General features: G+C 54.4%; 10 protein-coding genes across 10 annotated transcripts; 2 read left to right on the top strand and 8 right to left on the bottom strand.

The window, feature by feature from the left end:
• Positions 1–592: 592 nt before the first annotated feature.
• Positions 593–2,159, bottom strand: B0H18DRAFT_952965 (uncharacterized protein; the record flags this gene model as incomplete). Its single annotated transcript, XM_048042154.1, has 4 exons — positions 593–1,128; positions 1,194–1,459; positions 1,576–1,735; positions 1,859–2,159. 4 exons carry the CDS (start codon positions 2,157–2,159, stop codon positions 593–595), a joined length of 1,263 nt encoding a protein of 420 aa, XP_047896398.1.
• Positions 2,160–3,562: 1,403 nt separating this feature from the next.
• Positions 3,563–3,900, top strand: B0H18DRAFT_992063 (uncharacterized protein). The gene has a single exon (XM_048045101.1). The coding sequence runs from the start codon at positions 3,595–3,597 to the stop codon at positions 3,808–3,810; it is 216 nt and encodes a 71-aa protein (XP_047896399.1). The 5' UTR covers positions 3,563–3,594; the 3' UTR covers positions 3,811–3,900.
• Positions 3,901–4,309: 409 nt separating this feature from the next.
• B0H18DRAFT_120163 (uncharacterized protein) lies at positions 4,310–5,583 on the bottom strand. The gene is made up of 4 exons (XM_048036120.1): positions 5,485–5,583; positions 5,058–5,432; positions 4,718–4,973; positions 4,310–4,656 (listed from the first exon to the last, which is right to left on the bottom strand). Exons 2-4 carry the CDS (start codon positions 5,356–5,358, stop codon positions 4,506–4,508), a joined length of 708 nt encoding a protein of 235 aa, XP_047896400.1. The 5' UTR covers positions 5,359–5,432; positions 5,485–5,583; the 3' UTR covers positions 4,310–4,505.
• Positions 5,584–6,906: 1,323 nt separating this feature from the next.
• On the bottom strand, positions 6,907–8,061 carry B0H18DRAFT_120087 (uncharacterized protein). Its single transcript, XM_048036119.1, has 5 exons — positions 7,971–8,061; positions 7,549–7,911; positions 7,236–7,491; positions 7,034–7,167; positions 6,907–6,975 (listed from the first exon to the last, which is right to left on the bottom strand). The coding sequence occupies exons 1-5, from the start codon at positions 7,975–7,977 to the stop codon at positions 6,944–6,946; spliced, it is 792 nt and encodes a 263-aa protein (XP_047896401.1). The 5' UTR covers positions 7,978–8,061; the 3' UTR covers positions 6,907–6,943.
• A 2,509-nt stretch (positions 8,062–10,570) lies between these two features.
• On the bottom strand, positions 10,571–11,232 carry B0H18DRAFT_872741 (uncharacterized protein; the record flags this gene model as incomplete). The annotated part of the gene is made up of 2 exons (XM_048040249.1): positions 10,571–10,869; positions 10,926–11,232. The coding sequence occupies 2 exons, from the start codon at positions 11,230–11,232 to the stop codon at positions 10,571–10,573; spliced, it is 606 nt and encodes a 201-aa protein (XP_047896402.1).
• A 2,928-nt stretch (positions 11,233–14,160) lies between these two features.
• Positions 14,161–15,347, bottom strand: B0H18DRAFT_1116664 (uncharacterized protein; the record flags this gene model as incomplete). Its single annotated transcript, XM_048033470.1, has 2 exons — positions 14,161–14,515; positions 14,575–15,347. The coding sequence occupies 2 exons, from the start codon at positions 15,345–15,347 to the stop codon at positions 14,161–14,163; spliced, it is 1,128 nt and encodes a 375-aa protein (XP_047896403.1).
• A 973-nt stretch (positions 15,348–16,320) lies between these two features.
• Positions 16,321–18,514, bottom strand: B0H18DRAFT_992083 (regulator of chromosome condensation 1/beta-lactamase-inhibitor protein II). Its single transcript, XM_048045102.1, has 6 exons — positions 18,156–18,514; positions 17,874–18,090; positions 17,606–17,826; positions 17,125–17,553; positions 16,783–17,066; positions 16,321–16,735 (listed from the first exon to the last, which is right to left on the bottom strand). The coding sequence occupies exons 1-6, from the start codon at positions 18,440–18,442 to the stop codon at positions 16,377–16,379; spliced, it is 1,797 nt and encodes a 598-aa protein (XP_047896404.1). The 5' UTR covers positions 18,443–18,514; the 3' UTR covers positions 16,321–16,376.
• Positions 18,515–18,607: 93 nt separating this feature from the next.
• B0H18DRAFT_992087 (uncharacterized protein) lies at positions 18,608–18,823 on the top strand (the record flags this gene model as incomplete). The annotated part of the gene is made up of 1 exon (XM_048045103.1): positions 18,608–18,823. A coding segment is annotated over one exon (216 nt), but the record flags the coding sequence as incomplete, so codon positions are not given.
• Positions 18,824–19,697: 874 nt separating this feature from the next.
• On the bottom strand, positions 19,698–21,322 carry B0H18DRAFT_930092 (uncharacterized protein). The gene is made up of 3 exons (XM_048041700.1): positions 20,983–21,322; positions 20,661–20,907; positions 19,698–20,589 (listed from the first exon to the last, which is right to left on the bottom strand). Exons 1-3 carry the CDS (start codon positions 21,086–21,088, stop codon positions 19,842–19,844), a joined length of 1,101 nt encoding a protein of 366 aa, XP_047896406.1. The 5' UTR covers positions 21,089–21,322; the 3' UTR covers positions 19,698–19,841.
• A 106-nt stretch (positions 21,323–21,428) lies between these two features.
• On the bottom strand, positions 21,429–23,536 carry B0H18DRAFT_1209154 (uncharacterized protein; the record flags this gene model as incomplete). Its single annotated transcript, XM_048036307.1, has 4 exons — positions 23,489–23,536; positions 23,223–23,433; positions 22,143–23,166; positions 21,429–21,939 (listed from the first exon to the last, which is right to left on the bottom strand). The coding sequence occupies exons 3-4, from the start codon at positions 23,138–23,140 to the stop codon at positions 21,429–21,431; spliced, it is 1,509 nt and encodes a 502-aa protein (XP_047896407.1). The 5' UTR covers positions 23,141–23,166; positions 23,223–23,433; positions 23,489–23,536.
• Positions 23,537–24,155: the final 619 nt, after the last annotated feature.

Consider the following 24,155-nt stretch of genomic DNA (forward strand, 5'->3'; position numbering starts at 1 on the left):
CGCCCACCTTCCTGACGCAGAGGGAGACCTTTCCACATTTTCTGCACTCTCCGTCAGACCGTTGATCGTGCGCCGATCGCTGTTGGCCGTCGCCTCACCCGCGCGTCGCATCTGTCCGCAGATGACTCGGGTTCTACCACCTCCTGCGTACCATGCTACGCTGTTGTTGAACCTTGCAGTCGCCATCATGATCACAGCTTACCTCGCAATATGTTCTGCGACTCTTGTATATACAAGCGTGTCAGTGATGCTGATTCCTGACTCGGACAGTACTCGGCCTTCTGTGAGGAACAGTGTATCCGGATCGGCGAGACATAGTAGACTCCTGATGGCATGGGGCTCAGTTCGGCACGTCGCGACCGAGCACATGCGTCTGAGAACCAGAGGAACTGGAATAGCCTGGTTAGAAATGCAATAGTGAGTCTCGGCTAGTCATCATTGGTATCGTCCAAGACTGGTGACATAACGTGGATCTCCAAATGAGTAGATCCCGGCATAGCTAAGAAAACCTCCTCCGGTAGGCCAGAGTATGTCTGTTTCATTCCGAGCGTGAGTAGTAGGAACAAGACAAGCTGGGGCGAATTGAACCACTTTACCAGTAGTATGCAGGAGGTACGTCCCTGTGCCTATCTTCTGTCTCCGCCTGCAACCGTGCCACCTCTGCCCTCAATGTGGCTATTTCTGTCCTCAACTCTTCTTCAACGCCGGCCTCCATCGGTCGGGATAATGTAGCCGTTGAGCGTCGCAAGTTGCCTGCCGATGGTGCTAGGACAACATCGACATTTGGGCGATCGGCGCGTAAAGTTTTGAGTTGTGTCTTGAGCCCTTGTATCTCGCGCACAAGCCCATCGTAGTTTGAACGGGAGTCGGTCATGATAGGTGGTGTCACGCTATCTGGCATGGTTGTAGGGAAGAGCGTGTTTGTAACCGGAGTAGGGAGCAAAGTGGGGGCGCCTGGTTGTTTGGGTTTGGGATCCTGCAGCGACACGAATGGTGTGATTGCTGTCTGATTCATCTCTTGTACATTCTGCGTTCTCCGGCGCCGCCGAGAGTAAATCGCGAGGCCAAAGCAAAGCACGATGAAGGCGATTGCGCCGAGCACGCCCCCAATGACACCCGCAGATGTACCTTCAATCTCCGTAATGAGCAATAGTGCCGGATCAACCAATGAACAGTCACTAGTTATCACTTACCTCGGTGGGTCGAAATCAAATTGTTCCCAGAGCCTGTCGCGCTGGCAGTGCTCACGATCGCATCCGTAGATGAAGAGCCGCCGCCACTGGCATCGCCTGAGCTGCTCGTAGCGCTGTGTGTATTTGAGCTTGTTTTGACGGTACTAGTCGACGATGAGATGCTTGGCGCAGTGGAGCTTCCGAGTCCGGGGAGATGCGTGGACCATGATATGTTGAGTGCACTCGACTCGGAGGATGGTTTCGCATCGTTCTCATCGTCTTCATAACTTCAAAAGCAGGTACGTCAGCTCTTCTTCACTCGAGAAACTGTGTGAATAGACCTCACTCATAGGTTGCGTAGTCAAATAGCAGAAGCGATACTGATGTCCCTTGTACAGCTGACATCACGAAGCTGTGCTGCGTATTGTTCAAAAATGTTCTGCTGTAGACAGGTACGTTGTATTGATATTCGTAGTTGGTTCCGCTGATGCTCGGGTTGAACAAAGATGCGCTAGTTTCACCATCGAGATCGAAGGTCAGGTTGGTGATCTTGATCTCCGGCCCTTTGGATACGAAGATGCAATACACTGAAAGAGATGTCCCTGTTCCATTCGAGGTACCAGTGGTGGCGAAAGAGTGATTGCATTAGCATCAGTAGTATCCGAACTCAGGTATCGCTGGCGTACCGGTGAATGCGAACGAGACAGTGTGAACTGTGGGAGAGTTGATGAACACGTTGTTACATGTACTCGATTGTGTGTCGTGCCAGGTCCCGTTGTGCGCCTGTGATGGGTCTGGTTGGGCAACGCAAACCGAGCAACCCGGCCCTTTGTTCCAGCAGTTCGTATCGAGGTACGTCGGTGTCGCTCCGGTCACTGAGTCACCATACGTGTCGTCGATCGTCCGTAGTTCCCCCAAGACAACCACAATGCATTGAAGAACAACGAGTAACGCAGGTATGAACGCGACGCAGCCCAAGATTGGCATCATTCACGATGAGGGTGGAAGAAAGTGAGAAGGGAATCGATACCGTGCTGCGCCTCGCTATATAGCATTACATTTCTTGGATTGATAGATGCTAGTCACCCTAGTATGATGAATAGCATGGCGAACACTTGCCTTAAAGCGGCGGCTATGCCCGAAGCAGGACTTGTGGTGCCTTCCAGGACACCGTCTTTTGACAAATTGCCAGATCATTACGGCAGTGCATCGATCGCGAGCGCCGCCTTCGAAGTGACTACACATGTACATGGAGGCTGAGATTTCCGTACGTGTTCATTGTTTGTTCGTCGTTGACAGGTGAGGCGCGCCGGGAACTCGAGAGGCTATGTAACACTATAAGTAATCATGTAAGTATGGGCCACAATTTGAGGGAGTTGTGCGCACATTCAAGCATTCTGCATATGCTCAACCACGAATATGTAGCTTCAGCCCTAAGTTCGGTAATGACCGTGACTGTGATTAGACGATACCTGCGATACTGAAAATCAACTCCACCTTGGGTTGGTCGAAGAAGCTTGAGAGAGTTGGCTCCTGGTCCTGAAGCTCGCAGTCGAGTCATTTCGAAGATTTGAGACAGCAGGTCGCGAGTCTGTGCGCAGAGCGTGCGGTTTTCCACTCAGGCGTGACAGCAGGGATCACGTCTGCATTATCCGGGTCCCCCGATGCACGGGTCGAAGAGGGGAGTGGCATTGTTGTGAGTCGACATTCCACGATTTAAGAAAGAGGGGATCATGAAAAGAATCGCTCGCTGGCTTGTCGACGCGTCTCCTTCTTAAGCCGCATAACATCATGTTACTCACTGGCGAATCACGGGGTAGTACTACCAGCCTGTGCAGTGGTCTGTTATCGTTGCTTAGCCTGCTACGTCGGCGCTCCGCCAACAAAAGTCCACTGGTCGTACTGTAGAAAACGCCAGCTGAAGCAGTCCGTGCCTCTATTGAGCAGTGCGAATAATCAGACTATGCGTCTGTGAGTCCGTGCGAAGCTATCCTGAGGCTACTGGGATACTGCAGTCAGCGTCAGCAGACATGAGTAACAAGTACAGCCCCACCTGTCAACGTCGCGACGGACACGCATGGTAGTCCTGGGTGGCGTGTCGGTGGCGTCGGCGCCTCGGTCTCGGTCTGCTAACTTACGACTCTGAGGTTTCGCAACCGCCGGTGCGCACTCGTACCGCTACCAGTACCATGTACTTTCGGTTGAACCTCTTACGATGACTCACATCGCCGCGAGGCCGCGTGAGTCGAGTTCAAGATTCAAATTTCAAGACTATGGACCCCTCTTCGTCCTCCTTAGTACGGCCACTGGAATCCTGGCGCAGATGTGACAGGTCTTGTGGATGCAGATCACCCAGGCTCCAGTAGCGGCTGGGAGGAAGTTGTGCCTCCCGCCGCAATCTTGTTGCGAGTCCCTTGTGGCAATGGCAAATTGGCAATTGACTCGGACGACCATCGCGGTCAAAGACACATACTTGCGTAGTCTCATACGAAGGCCCTTCACGAGCTCAGAGCGAAAGGCTTGTGTCGAACCGACGCATCAGCATACGACCGACTCCTCTGGGCTGCACTGGCAGGTATCTTGTCATGGGGGAACTCAACATACGGAAGGAGTGGATGGATTCACTAGTGCTCTTTGACGGACCATACTGACTGGTTTAACATGGACCCATTGATAATTACTAGCCGTCCTTCAGGCCTCCATATCTATAGTGAACCGAAGACATGCCATTCACAACCATCGTACATTCAATCTACACACGTACGTGGAACACATCTACAACAAGTACATGCACATGGACGTCACCAATCGTATTGTCTGACCGTCCGACATCCGACAGGGCGGCCAGGCAAGTGATAACGAGAGAGACGACACTGTACAAAATTAGGACCATCAAGTACAACGGCGACACGATTACGAAAGACTGTCATGATTATTGGTGATACCAGCCTGATGATCTCGATATACGCAGACAGTCCGCAGAACACAACCGAAAGGCACCTTTAATGCCAAGTTCAAAGGCGCTGTCGTCATATACGATATGCAGGAGGTGGGCCCTTGGTGCTGTCGAGGTCGCCAGTCTCCTGCGCCGCGTCTTGCGGCAAAGTTCGGAGCTGACTTGCGTGCCGTATGTCACCGTGTGGCACGGGAGCGGCGCCAGAGTCGTTGGTGATCGTAGAATGAATGAAGGGAGCCGCAGGGATGCTAGTCATCTCAGTTATACGACGTGTTCTTCGCCGTCTTCGCCAACATATTGTGAGGCAGACGCAGATCACCACAAAGGCGATGAAACCAGCTACGCCGCCAGCAATGGCACCGACCGGTACACCTTGTCTAGAATGAGGGTATGTGGATGGAAGACTGAGGAGACAGTCGCTTACCATGCCAGTGGTGTGAGGCTACGTTCGACGCAGTCCGAGTCGGCGCCTGACTCGAGGCACTTTGAGACGAGGATGGTTTCGCATCGCTCTCGTCGTCTTCATAACTTCACAAAGCAGGTATCTCAGCTCTCCTTCACTCGAGAAACTGTTTTGAATAGAACTCACTCATAGGTTGCGTAGTCAAATAGCAGAAGCGATACTGATGTCCCTTGTACAGCTGACATCACGAAGTTGTGCTGTGTATTGTTCAAAAACGATCTGCTGTAGACAGGTACGTTGTATTGATATTCATAGGTGGTTGCGTTGATGCTCGGGTTGAACAAAGATGCGCTGGTTTCACCATCGAGATCGAAGGCCAGGTTTGTGATCTTGATCTCCGGCCCTTGGGATGTAAGGATGCAATACACCGAAAGAGAAGTGCCTGTTCCATTCGAGGTACCAGGGGTGACGGAAGAGCAATTGCATCAGCACCAATAGTATCTGAACACGGGTATCGTTGGCGTACCGGTGAATGCGAACGAGACGGTATGAACTGTGGGGGAGTTGATCAACACGTTGTTGCATGTATCTGATTGTGTGTCGTGCCAGGTCCCGTTGTGCGCCTGTAATGGGTCTGGTTGGGAAACGCAAACTGAGCAATTCGGGCCTTGGTTCCAGCAGTTCGTATCGAGGTACGTCGGTGTCGCTCCGGTCACCGAGTCACCATATGTGTCGTCGATCGTCCGTAGCTCCCCCAAAACAACCGCGGCACATTGAAGAATGATGAATAACGCAGCTATGAACGAACTGCGGCCCGAGGTTGGCATCGTCCACGACGAGGGTGGAAGGAAGTGAGAAGGGAATTGCGAGTGTGCTGCGTGTCTCCCCTAACGTTGTATTTCTTGGTTTAACGGTGGATGTCAACCCCCTAGTATAGCATGGTGAACACTTGCCTTGAAGCGGCGGCTAGGCCCGAATTCGAGTAGGACCCGTGTGCCTTTCAGTACACCGTCCTTTGACGGGTTGCCAAATTGATACGGCAGTGCATCGAGTCTATACACCGCCTTCAAAACCTTGCTACACATGAAGACTGAGAATTCTGTACGTGTGTTTGTTCGACGTTGACAGATGGGGCCCTGGGGGCGCGCCCGGAACTCGAGAGCCTACGAAACATTAGTATGTGAGTATGGCGTTTACGGTGAGTCTGAGGCTGGGCCTGGGTGTTTCGCACGACACAGTGGACGCAAAGTGGACGACCCTGTCCTGTACCTAATGAGCGCTGTCAGGGTCGCACACACTGAGCTCTCCCTTTGATAACATGTTATGGTAGCTGTTCAAAACAAGAGGTCACGACGAATGCAACAGGTCCGGCGTCCGTATGGACCACAACACAGATCATCGAAACTGTCTCAGTTGAGGAAGTGATACCGACGGACAATTGGCCTCGACTGCCAGGACCACTGCAGGACCGAAATAGCCTTTCAGAAATAGCCTTTCAGAAATAGCCTTTCAGAAAGCCATCCTTTGACCGGTCGCTCAGTTAAGTACCATGGTGGTGCATCGAGGCCACTGACTCGGAAGCTGCGCGTAGTGGCAGTTTAGCAAAGATACGATCAAGCGCAGGTAGAACATACCGAGGTCGCGCACGGTCTTCCTCCTCATGGAGTGGAGGCCCGAAAGCCAGCCCGAGCCTGCACACGTCGAGTTCATCCAAGTCCATCATACTACGAGTCTAATTGCTCTCCATCGAACAGACACATTACAATACTTGCCATGGGAGTTTTGTGCATACGCAAGAGTCTGGTGTGAATCATGGCTGATGTCATGATTGTCAAGTTTAATCCAATGGAGAGCTTCTGTTATGGTTCCAATCGTGAGTGGTAATCCGAGCTAGATGAGCGAAGTGACTACTTCACCAAAAATACGTTGGGGGCGGCTCTCTCGGTATGACCTCCGTTTCAACCTGTAGTCGTGCCATTTCAGCTCTTAGCGATGCCATTTCCGTCCTCAGCTCTGCTTCGACACTAGTGTCCACAGGTCGGGGTGACGCAAGCGCCGTCGCAATCTCTGGTGTTGGAACGAGCTCCGAGTCGAGGGTAAATTGCTCTGTGCGCGAAGCTTTGACTTGTTGCTTGAAGTCTCGTACTTCACTCGTAGGGTTGTTGTGGGACGAGGAAGGTTCGGTCGCGGCAAGTGCTGTCGTGTTGTTGAGCGGAAGTGCCGCCGAAGGCATGCTTGTCTGCAGGCCATGGAGTGAAGCAGCTACTGCTGGATCGGTGGGATTTGGGCGAGTGATGAATGGATCGACACTCGTTTGGTCCATCATCTCTGTAGCGTGACGCATGTTCCGTCGTCGCCGCTGATAGACCACGGCGAGACATGCACAGAGCACAATCAAGATGACCCCGCCGATTACCCCCCGGCGATGGCGCCAGCGGGCGCATCTGCTCGCCAAATAGAAATGTCCTCCAAATCACAAAATCGCAGGTGTATGCCACTTACTGTGGTGACTCAAATTTAAGCTTGAAGTACCTGTACCGGTTGCGCTGGTGGAAGACGAGGTGCTCAAACTCTCGCTCGTAGTGCTCGTTTGATCCGAGCCGGTTTTCGAGGAAGTGCTCTGCTCGCTGTCAAAGCTGGGAATCATTAGTATTAGCTCTTCCGGCCTAGTCGACAGCGGATTGGAATTGTACAGGATACGCACTTGTACGTAGCATAGTCGAATAGCAGAGTTGATCCCGAGGTTCCTTGCTGCGCCGCCATGGTGAATGTGTGCAACGAGTTATTCAACAAGGAGTTGTCAAAGACGGGTACATGGTAGTCAAACTCGTATGAGTCTCCGTTGAGGTTTATGGGAAAAGCCGCGTAGCTTGTTTCGCCGTCAAGACTGAAGCTCAGGTTGGTCGGCCACGTTGTCGGTCCTTGCGACACCATGATAACGAACACGGCAAGCGAGGTCCCTAGACGCATAGAGTTACTACAGAGCTACGACTGTTATCATCTGGTCATCATCGTACCAACGAAGGTGAATGTGACACCGTGGCCTGCCTTGAAAGGATCATTGGCATCATTGCCACTGCACGTATTCGAGGATGTATCGTGCCAAGTCCCATTGTAGGCTTTTGATGCGTCAGGCTGGAGGAAACACCCTGAGCAGTCTGGCCCCTGGCTCCAACAGTCAGAGCTGCTGTAATTTGGTATCTCTCCTGTCACAGAGTCGCCGAATGTATCGTCAATTGTCCGCGTCTCTGCGAAGACAAATACCGAATGAAGCAGAATGAGAAAGAGATGGTGGATGCAAAAGCGCGGCGGCATGCTCTTCAATGCAGACAATAGAAAAGAACAGGGAGTACGGGGTGGTGTATCGCGTACTGTGCCCCCTTATGACAGTACGATAGTCAATCAGTGACACAGGCTCACAGCCTCAGAGGACACGTACTTGACATCTTCAAAACCGCGCGTGCGACTTTTTATGCGCGGCTGATCGAGGCTGTCTCTTCGAAGGTCGGCAGCACGTCTACATCCAGAAGAACATATCTGACCTCACGCGCATCGACAGGCACTTTCCTTGGGACAAAAAAGCGCCAGAGAGTCTAGGGGCGATGCATGTCGCCTCTCGGCTCCTGGTTTGGTAGACGTTCCTACTGAAGATGTCTCATCAGATCTGTCAAATACAATGTCACAGCCTTCGATGAGGGAATGAGAGTCATAATTGTTTCAAAGAGAAACGTAGACGTACGTGATATAGCTCGTTACCACTGACACATCCATCAACGGATGTCAGCGAAGGCGTGTTTGAACATCAACGATAGTCGCTATGCGTTCAAGAAGTCTGTAGCTTCAGCCTTTCGGTAACGACCGTGACTGTGTTCAGACCGATACCTGCGATACTGGATATCAACTCCGCCTTGGTTGGTCGAGGAAGGTAGCAAGCTTGAGGGAGTTGGCTCCGGGTCCTGAAGCTCGCGGTTGAGTGATTTCGAAGATTTGAGGCAGCAGGTCGCGAGCCTGTGCGCAGAGCGAGCGATCTTCCACTCAGGCGTGACAGGAGGGATCACGTCTGCATTATCCGGGTCCCCCGGTGCATGTGCTGATGACGGGACGAAGAGGGAAGTGGCACTGTTGCGAGTCGAAAGGTCACGGGAATGAAAGGAATCGCTAGGCTTGTCGACGCGCCTCCTTCGCATGCCGTACAATGTCATGCCACTGTACGGATGCTTGTCACTGGCGAATCGGGGGATAGTACATACTATACAGCGATCTGTGTTAAGATGGCTTAGCTATGAGTTCCCGAGCCAGCGCCATGCGGCCATCTGGTGGATCTGCCTATGTGAGTCCGAACATTGTCCGAAAGGATCGCAGGTAGACCCATCTTGAGATGCAGGACGTCCACCAGCGTCGAGCCCGACTGAGAAGATGCGTCGATCTGAAATTAGAGCTGTCACCGTCTCGAACTGTCATGCACACTCGGCGATTGGTGCGACTGGGTTATCCGACTGGATATCCTTTCCTCCTCACGGAGCGAAGGCGATGACCTAGGCAAACAAAGTCAGATTGAGATAAGTTACAACAATGGCAATATCTGAATACCGCACACGCTATGTAACTCACCGTCGCCAATGCTCAGGCTCTCCACTGAACAGGTATGTTACAGTACTTGTCATGGGAGAACTCAACACACGGAAGGAGTGGATGGGGTCACTGATGCTCTTTGACGGACCATACTGACTGGTGTGATATGGACTCATTACTAGCTACGAATGAAATATTTTAGTGCCCCGACTACACAAAATCCACTCACTCAAAGTCAACGAAGGCTGAAACTGAAGTCCGAGTCCAAAACGCGTACCGTGTGCCACGACGACAAACGAGTACGGCTGCTACACATACGCAGGAGGCGGCACCATCGTAATCGCCTCCGTCTGCTCGCGAAGCCTCGCGATCTCCTGCGCCATCTCCTGGCGCAGCGTTGCAATTTGAGTTTGCAAAACCGCCCCGCCCTGCCCCCCGCCCCGCCTCTTCGTAGACGACGACGCGACGCCACCCTCAATCGACTGCACGCCCGACTCCGGGTGCGCCTGTCCTTCCGACGACGAGGGTAACGCAGGAACATCGTGGTCTTGTCCATGCCCAGGCCATTCCCCGCCCGTCCGCAAGTAGCTGCCCGAGCTCCGGCGCTTGACCGACCGTGCGTCGACCTCGGCAGAAAGGGAACCAGCCGCGGAGAGCGTACCCAGGAGGCCCACGCTGCTGACATCGCTGTTCCTGTTTAACATGCGCGGGGTGCCAAGCATGGAGCTGCGTGAAGCGCGAAGGTCGGTCAAGACCATGAGCGGCTGACTCCGACGCGGCGCCCTTCCCAGCCGGATGCCCGTCTGACCCGTGCCCTCTCGCCTCTTGCCTTTGTCCAGAGGTTGCGTGTACGGGTCGTCGCCGTCGCCTTCTCCGTCGTCGAGGGTGGTGTCGTAACGGCTTTTACGGAGGAGGTTAGGCGTGGGCACAACCCGGGCCAGCTTTTTGCGGCGCATATAGACGACGAGCCCGACGACGAGAATAGCGAGTGTGGCGACGGACGCGCCAGCGGCAGCGCCGGCTACGATTGGTATGTTGATGTGTGAAGCTGGAGAGTGTGGTTAGTGCGGTCTATAAGGTTGAAAGCTATGACAACATACCGCCGTCCGACCCCAGTGCCGAAGTCACTGTGGTTGTCGCCGGCTGAGTGCTATCAGGCGTAGACATGTTCGACGCCGTTGCTGAATTATAGTGAGTGGATCTGCTGTTAGTACAATAACACAGTACTGACTACTGATATGGGTCGCATGGGATGACGAGGATGGCGAGGATGGCTCGGTCTGGCTGCTCGATGATCCACTGCTCCGCGATTCCGAGGATGAAGTCGTGCTCGCTGGCGAAGGAGAATCCGTGGAGGTTGCACTGGTCGACGACGAAGTGCTCGACGGGCTCAAACTCGTTGAGGTTGTGCTCGTCGGAGACGGAATTGCCGGCATCGGATCCTCGTAGCTTCAAAATCGCAAGACTTCAGCAACCCAGCATACAGGGAGTGACTGATAATGAGACGTACGTGTACTCAGCATAGTCAAAGAGCAAGACCGATGCGGACGATCCTGCTATAGCTGACATCGCGAACGTGTGCTGTTCGTTGCTCAATGCCGATTTGCTGAATACGTTGACGTTGTACTGGAAGCCATATGTGCTCGCTACCGGACTTGGTGAGAACGCCGTGTTGCTGATCTCGCCATCGAGAGTGAAGCTCAGGTTGGTCAACCACGCTACCGGGCCTTGAGAGACCATGATACAGTATACTGTAAGAGCAGTCCCTAGATAAGAGTGGCTGTGTCAGGACCTCTGCCAGAAGCAGTGATAGATATCGTACCGGTGAAGCTGAAGTTGACGCTATGGGTCGAGGGGCTGCTGACATCCTGGTTGTTGCATACATTTGACGTCGTGTCGTGCCAAGTGCCGTTATGCGCCTCCGACGTATTCGGCTGGAACGTGCACGCCGAACAACCTGGGCCTTCGTTCCAGCAGTCCTCGTTCGAGTACACTGGTGTCGCTCCTGTCACGGAGTCGCCGTACGTGTCGTCGATCGTCCGTATTCCCCCGCAGACGGATAGTATGCACTGTAGAACGATAGACAGAAGGAGAACTAAGGAGTGGAATCGGGGGCACGGTGGCGACATCGTCCTCGGCGGAGGTGGGGAAAGCAAGAGGAGGAAGAGAATGTATCCCCCCTGTGTCGCAGTAGGGTACTCGTCGACCCAACAGATGTGAACCCATGCGACGGGTCGATTGGATCATCCAAATGCCCTCATCGAGTTACAGGCCTGATACGAACAGCCGCATCCGCATCTCAGAGTATCAGTGTGCCTACGACGTGGACTGGCTAGAGGACTTCAACGCCGCTGCTGCACGATACACAGTGCGCTGACTCACATACATTGACGGATGCTCGGCCATGCATCTCACGCGACTGCAAAGAGCCCATGTACGGCGCAGGTGCTCAAGCACTCAGAATTTCCTGGCCCGGTCAGGGCGACTGATCCAAACTGCCACCCCACGATGGCAAAGTCATTTCCCAGTCGTCTTCTCATCTACGGAGAGGTAATTTAAGCACTTAAGAAGCCTGTCAACCGTCAGATAGAGACTCGCACCTCCAGAGGATATGCACTCGCAACGCATGACCAGTGGTCGAAGCAAGCATGGGACCCGCGTCGGTCGCGCATATACACAGATTTCCTCCACCGTTTGAGGGCGATGTTCATTCGCAGTATGTCAGAGGCTCTTTCAGCGAGCAGAGATCTGTTCCAAGCGGACAGAGACGAGTGGTTCATCATGATAGTTCAGACAGTTGAACAAGATATCACTGACCAGTGGACGCAGGACCCCGCCACCACCTGTTCGAGGCACTCCGTGTTGCATCGCCTCCTGCATATAAGCTGTTCCTGTACCCCCAGTCGAGCCCAAACTTCCATCACATCCTAGGATCATTGTCCCATTTGCAAATGGTCTTGGTTTTTGGGAACGCGATAGCTGCGCCTGCGCATACTGCCTAGCGGCCCACACACGACCAGCGAAGACTCGTCTGTCATTGCTGCAGCCTGTAGATTTCCGGCGGATAACAGGCTCAGTGCGAAAGACCAGTAAGCGGCGGTAGTGGTACAGGTGCGAACGCCGTCCACGAGCCCGCCACTCAACCAGAGTCGGGACTTCCCTTTTCGGGATGTGCGCACGCTCAGTTGATCATGACCGCATATATTACTGACGCGGAACCGGTAATGCAAACGGGCACAGTAATGCAAACAGCCGCATTTCTCCCCTCATACCGAGCCGTTTACTGGGCCAAAAAATCGTATACGACTGCTACATGCTACCTTAATATCATATATGAAGCAGAAGTAGCTGGGTGTATTGTACGCCGCGGGAGAAAATCAAAGATCTGTTTTCGGGTGGCTGAATACAGGTGTAACGAGAAGTTGCTGCACCGGGTACTACAATCCTTCCTTCGGAACACAAATTTGAGACTTCAGGCACATAAAATACCTTCCAGATATGCTTCCTAAAATTTTCTGAGGTGTGTGTACGAGTGGAAGATGCTCGTTTGCACTGCACATTGCACTGGAGTTGGGAAGTGCAATGTGACCGGCGGCGTCTCCCCATGCCGAAACAATCTCCGCTTGGGAAGCAGTGGCGGGTGGCAACTCCCTTTGAAGCCAGTGTCGGCCTTTCGTTAGCAGCCAATATCACACCGTAGTATCCGACTAATACTGTCTACTCGGTAGCTAATAGTCACATTTATAGTATGTTGTATGCTCTTCTAGTTGCTGTTGCACTGTACCGTAATACACACTTTGCACTCGCACTCGATGCAGCCGCCGGCGCCGGTTTTGCATTACTGGTTCAGCATCTGCAGTAGACGCGTCCCGACCTCAGACCACACCAATAGACCCCGTCTCACAACCCAATTAGATTGCCTGCCCATTACTATACAAACATCACGTCGATAGACTACTATACCACCTCGAACGGGACGCAGGTCTGGGTGGCGCGTTTTAACGCCCACATTTGTACAGGCCGGCGTCCGCCGCGTCTTAGCACATTGTTTGCTTGTTGCGGTTAATAAATGCTGAATTCATCATCATCATCATCTGCAGTAGACGCGCATTCGGCATAACGGCAAGCAGGCGGACTCCTAATCTCGAGTGGGCGCCAAATGCTGCACCTCGATGCTTTGGCGGGCAAATGGGTCTCTTGTTTGCAGAACTGCCGAAAGCACTTTCCCCTACCGCGGAACGTCCAGAAATATTCATGTGTGCTCTCAAGATGTATAAATATGATTCTATAACAAAAGATTGACATGATCATTCTGTTTGAGCAGTCGGGACAGTAATGCAAACGCGTTTGCATTACCGGTTCAGCGTCAGTAATGGTCGGTTCGTAGTTCTAAATGACTCCCAAGCCACTGGCCGTGCATCATCGTCACCAAGCTGTCCCGCAAATCAGTTGAGTTGAGTTGCAAAGCACATTGCAGTCACACACGCCCCCATTTCACACCGACACCGCCGTAACCACTGGCCACACAGAAAAGAAGGAAAACATTTTGCACATTTCGTTCACGACTATCGTACATTTAACAGACTCAAGGCGGGGAGGCATCTACAACAGGATAACATACACGTACACATACACATTACCAATCGTATTGTCCGACGTCCGACATCCGCCACCCTACAGGGCGGCCAGGCGGGGTGGAAAACGAGAGGGGGTCCGACGAGCTCGGAAGGTCACTGCACAGAGCGCGCAGCCCGTAGGCTGACAGGACAAGATGTCACGACACACGGAGAGGAGAAACGGAGGTGGGGCGGGAGAAATGGGAAAGCGGTGTCAGCAGTGACGGAGATCAAGTCGACTAGTTTACAGGGTTCGAATTGGTGGTGGGAAGGCAAGGACGAAGGCGGGATGGTGCTTTCGGGGGGGCGACGATCTAGATGGTGCAGAAAATGAGAGACGGCGCGGGGATGCCCACAACGAAGACGCGGGAGTAACGTCCGACGAGATGTTGCAGTGCGTGCGGCGAGCACGCAGTCGGCAAGAGTGGGGTGTGCACCAGCTCAATGACAAGTGATGAGGAGTACATTCAACCCCGCGTTCTTGACCGCCTTCACCGGCATCTTCTTCCCCGCACGTATCTCGCGCATCAGCGAACTGCGGTCGTTGTGCATAACGCGGCGGAGGGCATCCAAGCCCTGGCTGCGCACAGCGAGGTAGTCGCGCACGTTGAGGAAGACCTGCGACTTGAGGAGAGCCTTCGCCGCGCGCATAGAGTGCGGGAGCGAGGGCAGCGATGGGAACGAGAGGGGCGATGAGGGACTGAACGCCGAGGGGCAGAGCCCGAGCTCGACGATGAGGGCTTGGAGAAGCCGCAGGTGGGCGGCACCCGACTTCGTAGTAGGGTTAGAGAGGAAACTGGGGAGTAAGGATCGCTCGATTAGGTGACAGTTTGTCGAGAGATATGCATGACTGACCTGTTGATGAAGCTGACGGCGTCCTGGTACGCCCCTGTCACCGCGAGGTCGCCTGCCTCGGAGACGTCGTCAACGATCGGACGCTCGCCCAGGCCGGCTTCGGCGGCCTCGGTGCTCTGCGCAGGAGCGGAGGCAGCCGCCCTGTCGGCCTGCCTCTGCGCCTTCCTGCGCTCCTTCCTCCTCTTCACCCTATCCTTCTTATCCGAGTACGTTGCGTTCATAGACGAGTCTGCGGATGATGCTTGCTCGCGCTGGGCGGCTGCTATCTTCTTCGCCTTCGACTGCCTGAACTTCCTCGGTTGGACGGTCGGTCCAGCAGAGTGAACCGGATGCATGCCTAGGGCGCGATGAAGGTTGAAGCGGGTCGCTGTTGGCGCAGTGAGGGGGGTATGGTTGGGGACCCGGGAGATGCTGAGCGACGAGATCGCGGCGGAGAGCTCGGCCTCGATCCCTCCACGGGAGTCAGAAGACGTAGCATCAGAGCTGGCAGGGGAGCGAGCCCTGCTCATGACGATGTAGTCGCTGTTGTCCGAGAAGACGGCGGGCGACCTGGCGCGGCTGGGCATTCCGCGCTGGGAGACCATGCCCGAGACGATAGAAGACGATAGGCTTGAGACTCTGTACAGGATCTCGTCCTCGTCCGAGTAGAAGTCGGAGACGGTGCCGAAGGAATCTGCCCAGGTGCTCGACGCGGCGGACCTGGCCGATATATAATCGTAAGAAGACATTGAGTTTGGGGAAAGCATCCCTGGGCTAGCGATCCGGGACGACATGGCGTGTCGATTATTGGCAGGGCTGTTGACTTAATGAAAGTGCTAGAAGTAGAGGGACCGCTTGGGCCGGAGATGGAGATATGGGATCGGGCGACTGCGGCCAGGACGTCGCGACGGATCCCTGTGAGACGGTCAGCGTCAGGTCAGCGTCGATGTAGTGTTGACAGAGGAGAGAAGACGGACGGGTTTAGTATACAAGGAGACGGGGAGAGCTGCGAGGCCCACACGCGGTGGAGGTGAGGAAGAGAGGAGGCGAGATGGTCTGTGGGCGGAACGCACGCACGCAATGCCCTGCCCAGATCCGGAAAGCCGCCAGGCGATAATGCCCGACGCGTGCCCGATCCTCTGCCTGCGCACTGCTCCCCTTGCCAATCTTCCCCAGCGTGCATCCAGCTTCTCCAACTGAGGCTTCACTCGAGGGCGTGGCCTTCGTATTATGACGGATATTCTTGTCCAGAGGATATGCTCGAGGCCAAGCGAGGCAGTGAGCGTGGGCTGAATCGTCATCCGCATGATATGTTCCAAGTCCAGATACGTGAATCCCTGCCTCGAGTTGTGCATCGACAGCACTTTGACGCTTCTCACAAGTCCTCATGGCAGATACGACTGCGTTCCATGATGCGAACCAGATAATGTAATGAACACGCGATCTTGACAATCGAGACCGCAGAAACTTAAAGGGCTATGAACGTTGCATAAATCTTCGGTCACTGCAACGGGCAATGTTCAGAGCGTCGAGTCGCGACGCCCGGTGCGATGCACCACGTACTTAAGGTAGCATTAGAAGCGTATAACACTTGACTTCAGGAGAGACGCGATCACTGATACCAATCCAGTACTTCCTATCATCCATACTTGGATACACTTGCAAGACAATCTGATCATATATACGCAATGCTGTGTGCAGCTGCCATCCGTTCCGGCACAGTACTTGGCGCAGCGAAGTATTGCGCTGGAAAGGATGGCAGAGACCGTCAGTGCAAGACAACCATACGAATGGAGGAGTTCATCGATATCGTGCACAGGCCTCTATGAACAAATCCTCCAATACACGACGCTATTCCCCCAGCCAGCCAGCGCCGTCTGCTCAACTTCGACGCCCCTCTTCCACACGTTACCTTGCAAGTCCCGCACCTCATCCGCCTTCCTCCTCCCCAGCATGAACCGCGCGCCCTCTCCGCCCTGCAACGCTGTCGGCGAAGCGCTGCTTCCGCGCTTCCCGTTCCCGAGTTGGTACTCGTAGTTCGCGCCCCATGAGAGCAAGTCCCGCCCCGCCGCCCCTGGCCCGCCGTGCGCGAGCGTATCCAGCGTGAGCAGGACATGCCCCGTCGGCGAGACCGATATGTCGTGGGGCATGATCGGCTGCAGGTTGTTATGCTTCTCGCTGTCTGCGTCTCGCTTAGCCTCCCCTTCTGATAGAACGACCAGGACCCACATTCGAGCAGCCCGCTCACGTTGCGCGTGCGGACTGGGGTGCCCTGCGCGTTACTGAACTGCGCGTTGCCCAGCCCACCGTACTGGCCATTCCCGCACGCCAGTACGTCGATGTACGGCGGAGCACTGCCGTCCACCCGCTCGACCTTGAAGAACGTTAGGTCCCCAGCCGCGTACACGTCTAGGCACGTCGTGCGCATGCCCGCGGGTGTGGAGCGCCACAGGATCACCTCCGTCGGCACCGTGATGGTGTCGAGCGTCACCTCCCTGCCCAGACCGATCTGCCTGCACGTTGTCGGAGGATCAGGGTACCCACTAGCCACACGCAGAACACGATGCGCACCCAAATTCGTTAGCGCCCCATCCGAGCACCCGTCCAGCCGTCGTCTTCGCGAAGCTGCTCCGCGCGCCCGCTGCGATCGCGTCGACGTCGATGCCCCGCAGCGCGGGCACCTCGAACAGCTTGTCTGCGAATCGGATGCTCCTGTCGTCGAGGCTCGTGAGCAGTTCCGCGCTCGCGCCGTTCACATCGACAGGCCGAACGGCAGGCGTCGCCTTCGCGTACGGATCTGTGATGGACTTGGGGGTCAGCTCAATCGGGAGACGCGCGTGGCCGAATGCGTGCTCCGCAGAGGCAGGCGCAGGGATGTCGAACTTCCGGAAGCCAAGCTGTCCGTGCGTGTTCGCCTTGAGTGTCACTGGGTGGGCGAACGTGCGCCCAGTGGACGTCAGCGCGAGTAGATGGTCAGACCCAGCCGCGATGGCGACGAATCTGTGGAGTGTCAGTCGTTTAGTGGGCTATATGCGCGTAGAAGGCACCCTACTTTTCTCTTCGGCCAAGCTTGACGTCCGGGACGATCTGCGCAAAGTCTCTGTCCTCCTCCTCACCCCATAGCCAGCCAGTACCCCACCACGGAGAGCTTGCGGGCGTTGGCTCACCAGGTCGAAGGGCTTGCTGCGCTGATGCTGAGGAAAGCACGTATATATGCCCCGACGCAGAAAGCGCATATACCCGCGTCGACGTCAGTTGCAGTCGAATGATGTTCTGCGCAGAGTAAAGACGTGCCGACCGTGCGACAAACGGGAGCGCACCTTTCCTCGTAACGTCCGTGTGGGCTGTCCTGACGAAGAGCCGGATTTGCCCTCAAAGCCGTCACCCCACTGGTACACGTCCCCCCGTGCGTCGACGCAGGCCGCGTGCCTTTCGTGTAGCCCTAGCTCGCGTAGCGCAACGTTCTCTAACCAAGCTGCGATGGCCGGTGTGCGTATAGACTCAGCTCCGCTCTCGTCAATTGAGAGGACATGATTCCTGCACAGTTCGCGCATCTCATCAGCATGTGTACAGTCGCTCTCGACGCGTATTTGGCTACGCACCTGTTGGAACCCCACACGAGTGTCTCAAGCTTGTCCTCGTTCTGCGAGAATTGCACAGAGGTCGGCGTAGAGGACTTTTTCTGACTCTCGGATACGGGTGTGGGCGCGTCGTTGTGGACAGTTCCTCGGGTTGAATACCAAAGTGCCCCGGCCGTCGCAGCGGCCGTCGAGGCTACTAGCAGAGTTCGTCCCGCGGGCCTGACCTTGGTCGGCGCCGACACCGGATTGCCCGAGTGTACGGCGCGAGCTGCTCGAGAAGTTTTCAGTGCTCTGCTGGATCGAATCATGATGAAATGTAATGTAGCGTCGATGAGAGGAGAGTATGATGAGGAGAATTGACGATTGAACGTCGTTGAACGTTGAACAAACTACAATGAATATTCCGAGTCTACGTGACTCTGAGTGCCAGTGCGTCGACGACCACGTGATCGTTGACGCGTCTGTGGCTCCGACAGAAAGTCCGATCCACGGGGACGGGCGTTTCCGAAACGCGCAACGCGCAACGCGAAACGTCACGAAGTGTTACCGACTGTGACCCGTTACGCACCTTTTGTGGCCCGAGTACCAAGAATAGCAAGCTGAGTAAGCCGCTTCATTACATCCATTTGGCTTATATGCTGCTTCAAAGCCTCAGTAAGTATCTTGGCTTTGCTACTAGCAGTAGTTGAGTCTGTATCAGTGGGTGGTTGATTTCTCACTGTGTCTTCGAGCGCGCGGGCGCCCTGCAACCCGATTTGGAAAGTTCTTCCAAATCAGGCAATAAGCGCCTCACTTCGCGCGCCCCTCGCTACATCCGAATGAGTTAATACTTAAATCCAAAATTTCCTCCACCACTTGCTTGCTGCTTGGGAAAATCACTGTAATGAGAGATTTAAAAGGGTTACTCGCAATATACTTGTATATTCTAGGAGCAACCCTTGGCTGACCGAGCGACACAAGTGGCCCGATGGCCCCCTGTAGGTGCTTTGTCAGTTACCGTATTCAGTAAGTAACACTGTGACGGACGTTTCGCAGAGGCGTTTCGCAGGGGCGTTTCGCAAACGCGTTGCGCAACGCCTCTCCCAGTTGATCGGACGTTCTCGGCTCCGAAGGCTCGCCGTCCGACGTCCGAGTCAGTCAAGACGACTTCCCTCTCCCACTCTGCCCACTGTAGCATGGTCTCCGACTGCAGCGAAAACGCGCAATGCGGTGTATAATTATGAAGGCACTCTGCGTAAGGTCTGGAAGTCGTAGGCAAGTACATACATGACATAGGGCAATTAACCCCGCGCATGTGAATACTTAATTGCAGGTGTTGTGGATGTGTTCCATCTACGTGAAAGTTAGAGTGTACAATAGCCGTGAATATTAATGACATGCCTTCGGCTCGCTATAGATGTGAGGGCGTGAACGGTGTTGTCTTGTATGCCAATGGTCGTGCTGACGATGGGCTGGGTGTGCGTACTACAGGAAGTGGCAAGTCTGGGGGCTAGTGAAACCCGAAGGCCTGATGGCTGAGGTTCGCGACGTCACGCCGGGTAGGTCAAGGCGGCACCATCATCACTGAGACGAAATGTATCATATCATAGTACATACAGTCAGTCCGACAGATGAAAGCACTTGGTACTGAGCCTGCATAGACAACGAGGGACAGAGACATTCTTACGCTACATAGCAGACAAGGCGGAGCTTGATGCGGGCCCCGGGCTACTCGGTTTCACTCGATGCCTCCAAATTCCAAGGAGAGATATCAAGTGAGAAGTAACTTGGAAGGTGGTCCCAAGCCCTCTGCACCTCTTCACTGGCTCTTTCGGACAAGTGCGAATCACAGACATCGCAAAACCCGTTTGACTCAATTATATCCTGCCAGCCCATGAGGATATTCCGCCGGAGCAGAAGTGAGCCAATAAGGTCATCATCAGAGAAGATCGAGTCGCGGGCAGCCCTGCATGCTTCCCTCCGATTGCAGGCGTGGAACCACTTGCTCCTAGGTGGTGGTTCGAATATGCGGCACGTTGCCTCTGCATTTGCACAGGACAGGGCGTCCCGACCGTTGAGACAAGTGATCAGATCGCTTTGACCGAGCGAATCCGTCCCGTTGCCTTGCAGAAGGGTTCCGATGTCCAGCTGACAACAAACGTAGAACGCCGTGGGGAGAATCTCCAGAACATCGGTGAGCCTCGCTAATTTAGCGGCGGTGATAGCATCACGTTGTTTGTACTGGATAGTAGGCTTCGATGTCGACTGCGGCCGGGGTCCAGGAATCATTTCCGCCCAGTCACAGTCGATGTGCCCATCGACTATGCTCGGTTTGTCGTGAAATTCTGTCACGAAAATCGTCTGGAGAAGGCGAAGTCCTTCTTTCTCAGCAATGTCAACCTGGTATTTATGACCAAGCCTGATGATTGCTGCGACAGCAGAGAACGGGATCGGATCCTCCAGAGGCACGAAGTGTCTAGAATGCGCAAACCCACAAATTCAACTCCTAAATCACAACGGCATAGAACATGTCATATCAGCACTAACCTCCTGCATAACAAAAACCGTAGGAAATGACGCAGATCCTCCGCGGAGTCCTCCAGTTGCAACAACGGACATCGATCTATCTCTGGGGTGCCTTCGGGTTGAGGCAAGCCTGACGATAGGAGATCGCGAAAGACGACGGATTCCTGCACCAGGATTCCGCGATAAACGCGAAACGCGCGCCGCTCGGCGATGAGGACGATGCTTCCGTCCGGGTACCAAAATTCATCGTCATGGACCACGTTGGGTTCTGAAGTACGGAGTCAGCGACCGAGGTAATGATTCGCTTCAGCGGCCATGATTCGAACGCACTCGGAACTCCTACCTTGTACGTGGAACCGGTCAGAGTCGGTAGCCTCAGCACTGGCAGTGTTTCCGGATGCTGCCAGTGAGGTAGCTACTATGGCGTCGCTCGTCGAGCTGCGTTGCATCGCTATAGGTAATACTCTGCAGAGTCCGCAGGCAACGATGTTTTGGGAGCAACGAGCAGTGCGTCAATCTGGTAGCTAAGTTACTACTACTCCGAGTCAATCGGATGGAGTGGGCGTGTCCAGTTCGTGGTAAGTGTACGGGTGAGAGCAGCGGGCGCTCACAAGGACGAAGAACCGTGATCGTGTCGAGGTTAGAGCGCCTTGAACCTTGTTCGCCTCCCAAGGTAGAAATGCACTCCGGCTTGAGTTAAGCATGATGCAAACTGTAGGCGATCATCATTAGGTACTCCAATCAATAAATATCGTATGTCCCGCTATGAACGATACATGGACACCAGCTTCACCAGAAACGCTCCCAAGAGTCGGCATCCGCTACGTCGAACACGTCCACGAGGCCCTTGACCCTTTCCACAAGGTGAGCAGCAGATCTGAGGTGGTGGATGTTCGTGCCCATAAGGCGCAACTCCTTCAACCGTAAAGCTTTCTGCACATTCCGACTGAGGATAGCATCCAGAACCGCAGTTAAAGCCTCGAGGACACTATACGTCGCGTAGAGGTTGAGAACCTTGAGTTCCTTGCACACTAGGGGCTTGCTGTTTGTCATTGGATCGGCTGGCTGGCAGAGGGCGTCGAGCATATTGGCGATGGTCTCTGAACCGGATAGTCGGAGCTCTTCTAGCCCAGGAAATTGTCGAAGGACTCGTAGGCATAGTAGATCGTCCAAGAGCATCCAGGCATCGATGCATAGGAATGTCAACGGCGAGGACGAGAACGTATCAAGTACCTCGCGCATGATCAAAGGCCCTGTGTCCTTTGATCGTTGAGAACACAGCGCGATACGCAGGAGACGTCTGCGTGACACGTCTGCACGGGGTGTAGGCCAGGCAGAAACGTGTAGATACCCGCCCAGTATGATACTGAGAGAGCGAGTCGACGAGATAAGGGAGTCGTGGGTGGGCATTCGCCTCAACGCTGCTAACATAGACAGCGCCGAAGGCTCCGGTTGTTGTATCGAACGTCGAACGACATGTGTGTCATCTGAGGGAAAGCGAACCTTTGCAGAATGAAGATGACGAGGTCGAAGTGCAACTCGAGCTTGAGTGTGCGCAAGTCTTGCATGACTCTGGGGGCAGGGGCTTCCTCCCAGTTGGAGATGCCTTCAGCTAGGAGGTCGGCGGCAGAGCGGGGTCCCCCGTTCATTATTCGGCACGATTCCTCGTCTGGATGTTTCAGCCACAGGAGGTCGAGCTTCGGACAGCCTTTGATCAAGCAGATCCAGGCTGCGTAATCTGGGTTGTAGCTCGATAGCTCGAGGTGCGTGAGATTGGCGAGGGGAGCAGCTAGCTCTAGAGAGACGCTTTGAAGATTGAGCTTCCGAAGTCGAGCAGCATGCATGGCGGGTATATGCAGTGTTCCGTCCCCCGTCGGACGTTGGAATAGGGTTGACAATGCGAGACTCTCGAGGTTGGTCATCGTGACTAGGCCACGCGCGATAGCCGGCAGGTCATGCCTGACCGACACGTCGAAGACGCGCACACCAGCTACGCGGTGCTCTTGTGCGGCCAAAGATTCCATGGCTTCATTGAAACACCTCGATGCAATGCAGACCTCCACCGATGCGGGGCTGGAACGCTGTAGGCACAATTGGGCCGTATCGAGCTTCCCTTTGATGTGCTGTCCATTAAAGTAGATCGGATGCCAGAGGGTTGTAGCATTCAGAGCAGTTGCACGCCAACGATGGCAAACGTGCGTCATCCTGATCCAAGTACGGCCGAAGCGTAACCTGTGCGCGTGCGCGTGATGTTTCATGTGGAGGATGATATCAATGAGCAGTTCGTCGGGGAGGCGATTGACAGGAGCTGAGGAGTTGAGGATGACGTAGAGATCTCTCCGTCGTCGCTGGGAACGCTCGAGGACGCGACGTGCCTCCTCGACTTCACGAAAGGCATCGTCGAGCTGGGCAACTGCCCACGCATGCGTCTCGCTCCTCGACATGCAGGCGATAGCAAGTGCACTATCTTGGTCCAAAATACCGGAGTTGGGGCATTCCATTGGTGCGGTTCACGATTCGGAGCCTACTACTTAGCCGCGCTTGGGTGATGTGGCATCGGGTAGGAAACTGACAATGACTTACTGCGTTATGTTGCACCTCAACTCTCCAATATACTATTGACACAATCGCGGGTTTCTTGTGAACGGAGTCCCGAAAGAGTGTCAAAGAGCATGAGTAAATGTGGGCATCTTTATACATATTTGACGCCTACAAACGTACCAAGAAATGTAGTCGGTTGGTCGCCGACGTCACTCGGCCGAAATTACTTACGGCAGTCGAGTGGCGACTCCAGCTGCAAAAGGCATGGCATCAGCATCAGGTAAGTGGCCACCAGAGCTCGAGCGTACAGTTCAAATGATTAGAAGGTCGTCGTTGGCTGCAAGTGTAAGGCCACGTCGGCGCTAATATCTGAGGCCTGCGATCGGCTACTTACTGCAATTGGGACAGGCGCCTATCGGTAGTCAATCTGTGGCCTATGGGCGAGTCGAGTCGGACAGAGCGTGCATGAACACGAATGAATCGGCTGTAGTTTGCTTGCTCACTGTCTTTCAGGTCGTCCTCTTATAATTCAAAGCCCCGCGGCTCGGAACATGTGTGTTGATATGCCATGACCTGCTAAAGTCAATTAAGAAGAGTCGGATTAGGCCCACGTCTGGGGCAGCGAACATGGCCAATGCGAGCAATGAGGTGCATCCGTCAAACTACGCCATAATACCGTTGAGGCTATCCCTTGAGCGATCACGATGGCACTTCCAATCCGTGGAAGCAGTGTGATGGAAACTGTATATACCGACGATCTTTTGCGGAATTCAGTGATCAGTAAATACATATTACAGCTACGAGAAGCGAGACGACCTACCTCGACTCATCGCCATGTATCAGGGTCTGCTAATTGTTTCCAAGAAGCAGCATTGAGCCAGAAATGCTCGGGAAGCTGCAACCACGCTCTACGCACTTGCTCCCTGGCTCCCGCGACCAGACATCAGCAAATGTGCACGTTGCTTATTCTGGGCT

The sequence above is a fragment of the Fomitopsis serialis genome (assembly GCF_022376445.1).
Source record: "Fomitopsis serialis strain Sig1Antser10 chromosome Unknown B0H18scaffold_15, whole genome shotgun sequence".
Lineage (NCBI taxonomy): Eukaryota > Fungi > Basidiomycota > Agaricomycetes > Polyporales > Fomitopsidaceae > Fomitopsis > Fomitopsis serialis.

What these genes read in the sequence shown, in the direction of transcription:
- B0H18DRAFT_992063 (XM_048045101.1), top strand. Translation starts at nt 3,595, where the DNA reads ATGGCAAATTGGCAATTGACTCGGACGACCATCGCGGTCAAAGACACA.
- B0H18DRAFT_120163 (XM_048036120.1), bottom strand. Translation starts at nt 5,358, where the DNA reads ATGCCAACCTCGGGCCGCAGTTCGTTCATAGCTGCGTTATTCATCATT. An exon ending in CGTCTCGTTCGCATTCACCG is followed by an intron (nt 4,974 to 5,057) that starts GTACGCCAACGA and finishes CGAATGGAACAG; the next exon opens with GCACTTCTCTTTCGGTGTAT. An exon ending in TTTGACTACGCAACCTATGA is followed by an intron (nt 4,657 to 4,717) that starts GTGAGTTCTATT and finishes TGCTTTGTGAAG; the next exon opens with TTATGAAGACGACGAGAGCG.
- B0H18DRAFT_120087 (XM_048036119.1), bottom strand. An exon ending in TGTCACATTCACCTTCGTTG is followed by an intron (nt 7,492 to 7,548) that starts GTACGATGATGA and finishes CTATGCGTCTAG; the next exon opens with GGACCTCGCTTGCCGTGTTC. An exon ending in CTTAAATTTGAGTCACCACA is followed by an intron (nt 6,976 to 7,033) that starts GTAAGTGGCATA and finishes TTTGGCGAGCAG; the next exon opens with ATGCGCCCGCTGGCGCCATC.
- B0H18DRAFT_992083 (XM_048045102.1), bottom strand. Translation starts at nt 18,442, where the DNA reads ATGATTCGATCCAGCAGAGCACTGAAAACTTCTCGAGCAGCTCGCGCC. An exon ending in AAGCTTGGCCGAAGAGAAAA is followed by an intron (nt 17,554 to 17,605) that starts GTAGGGTGCCTT and finishes GACACTCCACAG; the next exon opens with ATTCGTCGCCATCGCGGCTG. An exon ending in TGGGGCGCTAACGAATTTGG is followed by an intron (nt 17,067 to 17,124) that starts GTGCGCATCGTG and finishes GACAACGTGCAG; the next exon opens with GCAGATCGGTCTGGGCAGGG.
- B0H18DRAFT_930092 (XM_048041700.1), bottom strand. Translation starts at nt 21,088, where the DNA reads ATGCAACGCAGCTCGACGAGCGACGCCATAGTAGCTACCTCACTGGCA. An exon ending in TGACCGGTTCCACGTACAAG is followed by an intron (nt 20,908 to 20,982) that starts GTAGGAGTTCCG and finishes TCCGTACTTCAG; the next exon opens with AACCCAACGTGGTCCATGAC. An exon ending in CGGTTTTTGTTATGCAGGAG is followed by an intron (nt 20,590 to 20,660) that starts GTTAGTGCTGAT and finishes TGCGCATTCTAG; the next exon opens with ACACTTCGTGCCTCTGGAGG.